This window comes from Trichechus manatus, unplaced genomic scaffold (genome assembly GCF_000243295.1).
Source record: "Trichechus manatus latirostris isolate Lorelei unplaced genomic scaffold, TriManLat1.0 scaffold00232, whole genome shotgun sequence".
Taxonomy (NCBI): domain Eukaryota; kingdom Metazoa; phylum Chordata; class Mammalia; order Sirenia; family Trichechidae; genus Trichechus; species Trichechus manatus.
Genome location: NW_004444168.1, coordinates 1,747,963 through 1,755,882, shown reverse-complemented (window position 1 = coordinate 1,755,882; position 7,920 = coordinate 1,747,963). Strand labels below are relative to the sequence as shown.

At 41.4% G+C, this 7,920-nt stretch overlaps 1 protein-coding gene across 1 annotated transcript in view; it reads left to right on the top strand.

Annotated features, from left to right (window-relative positions):
* The window catches only part of DNHD1 (dynein heavy chain domain 1), a 74,886-nt gene that overhangs the window by 17,497 nt on the left and 49,469 nt on the right, over window positions 1-7,920 (top strand). Inside the window, exons 6-8 of the mRNA XM_004389049.2 lie at window positions 1,329-1,580; window positions 1,689-1,826; window positions 1,961-2,012. Of these exons, the coding sequence (XP_004389106.1) occupies window positions 1,329-1,580; window positions 1,689-1,826; window positions 1,961-2,012 (442 nt within the window). The remainder of the gene's footprint in view (window positions 1-1,328; window positions 1,581-1,688; window positions 1,827-1,960; window positions 2,013-7,920) is intronic.

Here is a 7,920-nt window from a genome sequence, read left to right as displayed (position 1 = left end):
CTGGTGGAGGCCTTGGTAGCTGTGGTCCGTTAGTCCTTTGGACTGTTCTTTTCCTTGTATCTTATTTTCTTCATTCTCCCTTGCTCCCAAAGGAGTGAGACAAGTGGAGTATCATAGATGGTTGCTCACAGGCTTGCTTTTTTTTTCTTATTAATTTGTAGGAATTCTTTATATATTCTAGATATGAGTTCTGTGTCAAGTATATGTATTGTAGACATTTCTTCCCAATCTGTAACTTACCTTTTCAGAGTGTCTTTTGATGAACAGAATTTCTTAATTTTCACGAAGTTCAATTTATCCGTCTTTTTAGTTAGTGCTTTTTGAGTACTGGTTTAAGACATCCTTTCCTGCCCCAAGGTCATGTAAATATTCTGCTATGTTTTCTTCTTGAAGTTTTATTATTTTATCTTTCACATTTAGGTCTATGAGCCATTTAAAATTAATTTTTACATATAGTGTGAGGTAAGAGACAAGGTTTTTTTTTTTTCCCCATTTATTGCAAAGACTATCATTCCCCCCACTTAATTGCAGTTATGCCTTTGTCATAAATCGGATGGCTGTATATGTGTGAATCTGCTTCTGGACTCTATTCTGTTCTGCTAGTCTATTTGTATCTTTAGCAGTGTCACACTGTCTTAGTTATTGTAGCTTTATAATAAGTCTTGATATCTGGGATTTTATGTCCTCTAACATAAGACAGTATTATGTTACTTAGCAGGCCACATCACCCAGGCGTAATGACTAGAGAGTCTATGTCCTGGAATTATTCCTGAGCCTTACTTATCCAATCTTTCTTTTTATTTGGTTATGCCATATGTGGTAAACCTCTCTATTTACACATGCATAAATTTTCTGTTTGAGTTCCGTCCTGGGGACTTTCAGTAGACAGGCCTGGCCATGACCTGTCACATTAGCACATTATAAACCAAAAAACTAGTTGCCATCAAGTCGACCCCAACTCATGGCAACCCTATGTGTGTTGGAGTAGAAACATGCTCCATAGGGTTTTCAGCGGCTGATTTTTTGGAAGTAGATCACCAGGCATTTCTTTTGAGGTGCCTCTGGATGGACTCAAACCTTCAACATTTTGTTTAGCAGCAAAGTTAACTGTTTGTACTACCTAGGGACTCCAGCACATTATAGCTTCTCAATATATGTTCTCCGTTTCCCATCTTCTGTGGTCATTTTGCAGTTTCTGGGGCTAAAAATCACCTCCCATGTGCACATCTAGGTTTCGGGCTCCAAGACCTGAGAGTTTGCTCAGACCGGGAGGTGGTCAGTTTGCTCTCCACCCCATCCCTAATGAGTTTTCTGCTGTACACTGGCAGGTTCACAAGGACACGTACCACATGCAGCAGGGCCTGCAGGAGCGAGTGCAAAGTTGCAAGATCGGGAGAAATCAGGGCTCCATCTACCTCCAGAGGGTACAGCGCCAGGAGCTGGAGCAGAGGCTGAAGCAGGCAGAGGCCTGGCTGCTGCAGCTGGGATATCTTGCCCGCCTGGTAGACTACATGATTTGCCAGAGCCTTGTGTCCATCGTGGAGGAGGAGATAACTTCCTTTGTGGCCAACATCCTGCAAGTGAGGTGGTGGGTGGCATGTGTGGAGGTGGGCAGGCAGTCACAGGCTGGATGGGTGAATGGATGCTGACAGCTTGCCCCAAGACCCCTCCTGACTCTTCTTTTACAGGCCCCAAGGAAGAAACCCTTTCTCACAGCACAGCTGGTCTTTGACAGTTGTGGCCAGCTGTCTCATGCACCCTCTATTGAAAAGATGATCCAGATTCTAAAGGGGGGCCTACAGTCTGTCAAGGCCTCTATCCTGCAGGTATTCTGGAGAGGGCAGGGGGCTGACTGTAGGAATTTCCACTTCCTATCTTCTGTGTAATGAGAAGCCCTCAACCTGGTCTTAATCCCTCATTGTTTTCTGTTTCTGCCCCTTCTCCATATCTTGGTGTGAAGGTGATGCAATCTGCAGACCTCCAGATTTCCTGGGATTCCCTGTATTCTCAAGGTATTTAAGGAAACCTAGGCAGAGAGTAGGCTGGAAGGAGGGGGAAGGGCACATGGAAAATGCAGAGTGCTGATGGCATGGGAAGAGGGCAGAAGGCCCAGGCTCTACAGTCTGGGAATCAGGCCTTGGGTGTGGATGGAGCAGCTCTAACCTGCGTACTGCACACAGGTGTTAGAGAGGTTGGGGTAGGGGGTGTTTTTGCTCACTCATGTATATGCTTATGTGTATACGTGTGCATGCACCAGAGTGAAAAGAGGGGTATATAAAAGTATGTAAGTACATTGTCCTTCACCTGTTCATGTACACTCCATGAGATTTTCTCTAATGTCATATATGTATTTCATCTACTGTTAAATTTGATTGCTAGGTTAACTTTGTACTTATTTGAAGAACTCTGCTTGCTCAGTATTTATTTCATACAACTCTTTTTCATTTCATACAGAGTAATTCATTGGTATTATTGAGCTATTTTAGGATTATCAGTTATCATTGGTTATCAATCTTTAAACTTGTTACCCACAGGGAGAAAATGCATCTTTACATTTTCTTTATTTGAAGTATTAACACCATGACAAATAAAATCATTAAATACATTCAGTCACATTTGACATGTAGATGCTTTTTCCTTTTCCCATTCACCTAGTATGTTTTCAGTAAGATGATTTAACGACACAAAGTTAATTTTAGGAAATAGGTGACAAAAGCGGAAAAAGATCCGTCGAAAGGAGCCCATTTTACAAATTATGCCATATGGGTCATATTTTTTCCTCAAAATGAATGTAGGTTGTTGGAGACTATTGATATTTGCTTTACATGGTACAGTGGAAAGAGGAAGGACTCTGGATTCAGACACATGTTGATTCAAATCCCAGCTATATGCACCTATGTGAGTTTAGTTTCCTAATCTGCAAAATGGGAATAACAAAATTACCTAACTTGCAGTATTGTTTGAAGAGTAAAGGAGGAGGTATATCTAGTATGGGATTCAACACATAATATACATACTACAGATAGTAATTTCTTATTATTGTTATTAAAAACTTAGCTAAATCAGCCATTTCACCTATTTTCTCATGTTCTGTACTCATTTGTATCACAGATATTTATTTTGCAGTATTTTGCTTTGAATGGTTTAAAAAAAAATCTTGAACTTTTATTCTAAATTATAATGAAAGTGAAAATATCTCTTGTTATGCCTTAGTTTGTCTCTTCCACTTTTAAAAGAACAACATGGACTACTGTATTTAGGAGTGAAGTGTCATGCTGCTTGCATCTTTTTAAATGGTTCAAGGGAGAGAAAAGATAGATGGATAAACAGATAAAGCAATGTGACAAAATGTTAGTTGTTGATCTAGGTAGCAGGATAATCGTGTTCATAGAACATTCTTTAAACCTTTCTATGTTTGAAAATTTTTAAAATAAAAATTTGAAGAAAAAAACATCAGCATGAAAAATCAGACTAATATTTGGAGGAACCAGAACCAATGCTGATTTAGGATTTTCCTAAAGTTCTTTAAGAAAAATGGAGTAACTATCAATAAAAGTAAACAAGGAGTAATTAAAATACTACTAGTAGTCTTTAGGAAACATACTTCAGTCTTAAAAATCTTTTACAGAAGTCAAAATTTGTATGATAATGTAACCAAATAACAGAATAATTTCAACACCTCTACTTATACACTAAAATATGAAAGATGAATCCCTTTACAATAGAAACTTACACATTGGCTATATTTTAGTCATTAGAAGAAAATCCAATGTATTATTAATAAAATGGTTGCAAATGTGTGCAAATACAACATATCCCCAGTCATAAGTTGTGTCTTTCAACACTTTCGAGAAAGTCTTAGTACTAGAACATTTTGCAATCAAGTAGAGTGTTGATACTATTATCTGATGTTCTTACAATCTTAATAGAAATTTTCCACAGTCGAAACTGAGAAAATGTAGTCAGATAATCACTTTTCTGATCTGCCAGGTGTCAAGTTCAAAAACTATTACATTAAAGTTCTTACATTAACTTTAGCTGACAATATCTTACTAAGATCAGAATCTTTTTTTTTTATTGTTGTAGTTTAAATGAAGTTTACGTTTCAAGTTAGTCTCCCATACAAAAATTTATACGTGCATTGTTATGTGACCCTAATTGCTCTCCCCATACTGTGACAGCACACTCCTCCTTTCCACCCCTGATTCCCCACGTCCATTCAACCAGCTCCTAACCCTCTCTGCCTTCCCATCTCACCTCCGGACAGAAGCTGCCCGTTTAGTCTCTTGTATCTACTTGAGCTAAGAGGTACACTCCTCAGGAGTATCACACAGTTCAGTCCAATCCCTGTCTGAAGAGTTGGCCTCAGAAATTGTTTTAGTTGTGGGCTGATAAGCCAGGGGCCATGCTTTCCGGGGTTAGAATATCTTTTTGATATTTGTTGTAAGATAAATCTTTTACAAAAAGGAACAAAGGACCTCCTGATTTTTATTATAAAGTATTTTGATGTACATTTGCTTGGGGTGGTGTTGAAGTTAGCTTAGAGGTAGGATGCGAAGAATGAAGACTGTGATTACTATATTTTTTGCCAGGGCTCTGCATGGGCGGGAAGGGCCTCTTGGGAGTGTGAGATATGAAGAGTATGACCATGAAGAGGATAGAGGGAAGCAGTATGGCAGTGGGCGGATTCATAGGTGACAGGGAAGGAGGGGTTTTTTTTTCTTGCCAACCTGTAAGACATTTTGAAGAGATGGAGAGTTGGATTAATAGGTTTGACAAGAAGCTTTGCTCTTTATGAAGTGTCTGAGTCACTCACTCAAGGAAACCTAGAGCAAAGATCTATATTATCAACATCTTTCAAAGTTGGGTTTATATTTTAAATTGGAACTCCATGTTGACATTGGAAGTAGACTTATATGTATTATACTAATACATATATATTTGAAATTGAAGCCCTGAATGCCTCAGAGATGACAGGTAGCTTGTGTGTCTTTGTTTCAATTAATAACAGATTTCTTATCATCAGCACATTTTATCTCACTCTTACCTTGGCTATGAAATTATTAGTGATTTGTGTTTTGTTGGGATATTCCTTTTGCCAAATCACATTAAAAATATACTAGCTTTTTTCCCCCATTGCTCTGAATCACATGTGAATTGACTTTGTGTAGCACCATATTACCTGGGCACTTTCGTGGGTCTTGGCAGCTAGAATCATAGTTTTTCAACCTTGTGTTGTGTTTTGGAGCTCACAAAACAGAAAACCACCAATATTCAAAGCCAGAAAAGAAATAGCAGCACTAAGCTTCACAGAAATTGAAACTAAAAAGTCAGAAAGACCACCCCTGTCTCTCAAATTGCTGCTTATCCTTTCATCTCTACTTTTCTCTGTGCATCCTCCCAATTTCCCCGATTCTGTATTAATCAGCTGTCTCTGCTGCTTCTTGATTTTTGCTTTCTTATTGGTTGGTTTTACATGCCTTAAAATTTGTTCGTTCTATGGCACCAACTCCATCCTTGATTGTATATGACCTTTCAGTTAAATTTCCTGGTGATGTGACTGACTTAGTTCAAGTCCTCAAGACAAGGAATCTGATTGATTCAGCCTGTCCTATGGATTTTAATCATGTATCCTTAAGTTATAGCAAGGGGAATGGATCATGATGTAAATTAACTGGTTTTAGCTAGAGGCAAGGGCAGATCCTTTAGAAGGACATGTATGGTTGAGGAGGCTGCCATCTTCAGTTATGCTTGTACTTGGCTATAAACATATATTATGTGAACCTGAATGTGCAAGTTGGTTTGAGGTTACATAATCCTAACTCAAAACTAGGTAAGCAAAAAGGGGAATTTATTGGCTTACATAACTAGGAAATCCATGGATGCAGCTGGATTCAGGCTCAGCTGGATTCAGGGCTCAGGCAAGATCACCAGGACTTTGTTTCTTTCTCTTAGTCTCTTGACTTTGCTTGTCTGTTTGAATTTTGAACCACTGAGAATGCTTTCAGTTGGAAGAATCAAGACCTAACAGTGGCTAAACAATAAAACGACTATCTCACATAACGGGAAGTCTATAGGTAGATGGTTCCAGAGTTGGTTCAGTGGCTCAAACATCATCAAGTCCCAGATTCTTTATACCCTTCCTTCACTCCTGCCTCCTTTTAGCTATAGATGAGGGCAGGTCCTTTTAGAAGGGCATGTGTGGTGGGGGAGGCTACAATCAAGTATTTTTTCATCCTCAGGCTTATTGCCTCATAGTTACAAGACAAGCTGTAGCACCAAGCATCCCATTCTCAAGCAAAATCAGGGGAAGAAGGAGAGGCAAGGTTGGCAAGGGAGCTCACCTTGCCTGACTCTCACTTTTTATCAAGAAAGGAAATCTTTTCCAGAAACTCCCAGCACACTCAACTTTTACATCTCATTGGCAAACTCTAGGTCATGTGGCTACCTCTAGCTGCAAGAAAGGCTGGGAAACCAAGTGGTTGAAATCTTCAGTTTCTCATGGAAGAGTGGGATCTACTAACACAGAAGAAGGGAGGAGGCAGGGCCAAGATGGCAGAGTAGTCAGACACTTCCAGTGGTCCCTCTTACAACAAAGACCTGAAAAAACAAGTCAATTGATTATATATGACATTTTATGAGCCCTAAACATCAAAGGCAAAATTGAAGAATTGGACTCAGTGACAGTGGGAGGGAGAGACAGTTCAGAAGCAGTGAGGAGTTGCCAGACCTGACCCGGCGGAAGCTGGAACCCTTCAGCCTGGATCAGCTCAGGGGTGAGCAGTGAGGCAGGCAAGCAGCAGCAATCGGGAGGTGTTTTCCACATTGGGAGAGACCCAGTGGCAAAGAGTCCACTCGGCTATCCAGAACTAGTGAGCAGCAGCCCTTGATCGGCAAAAGATAAGTATTTGCATCTGGCCTACCGCACGGATCAAAAATACCCCCCTTAGGGAAAAACCTCTCTCCCATTTACCTCCTGGGTTCAGAACAGCTTCAGCGACTGCTGAGTCCCCTGGGCCTGAAGTAGGACCCATCATGTGCCCTGAGCCATTCTCCTGGCCTTGAAGAGGGAACAAATTAACAAACGGGGAAGAAATAATCTGCCAGCTCCCCTAAGCCAGGAACTCAGGGTAGGCACAGCGCCTTTGCCTAGGCACAGGCATAAGGGATCCATGGACTTTGAATGCCTTTCTCCCTGCATAGACTTGTGTGGGCCCATTTCAACAGCATAGCCCCTCATTACCGCAGTACAACAGGGTATATTCCTGAAGTCTAACTTCAACTGTTTCAGCTGTGAAGTGGCAGGTTCGTGACATTTGACACTGCTCTGCCCATTAAGCAGGGTCTTCACCTACCCACATCAGGGGCCTGAGGACTGGTGGCTCCACCCAAGCTACCTAGCCGCCTGTGATAGGGGCCCAAGAATAAGAGGTGCCCCCCAGTCCTTACAGCCAACAACATTGGGTGCTCATAGTCCAGCTGCAAAACCCACCCACCTACACGCTTTAGGGAACAGGGACACGCTTACCTCCTGGACACTCGGGGGCAGCTGTTAGCCCCCTGCCTTGCTCAGCGTGCGTCCCCCTGCTACAGCTGGATGTCTGTGCCTACACCAATCACCCATGCCTATCTAGGACTGTAGGTGAGAGCCTGCACCACACACTTGGTGGCTGACTACCTGGACACCTGAGCTGAATCCATACAGGAGAAGTGGGTGGACTCCTGGGCTCACATACTTAGTGGCAGGTCTGGCCACTTGGTGGCAGGACGTTGGAGCTTCAGGGGCACCAGGGATCAGGCTAGTTCACACGAGCAGCCTATTTGGGCATATCAAAACAAAAAACAAGAAGCTAGGACACAGTAAGTAAACATAAAATAAAAACCTATTGATGGCTAGGAGACAACAGTCAATATCCAATC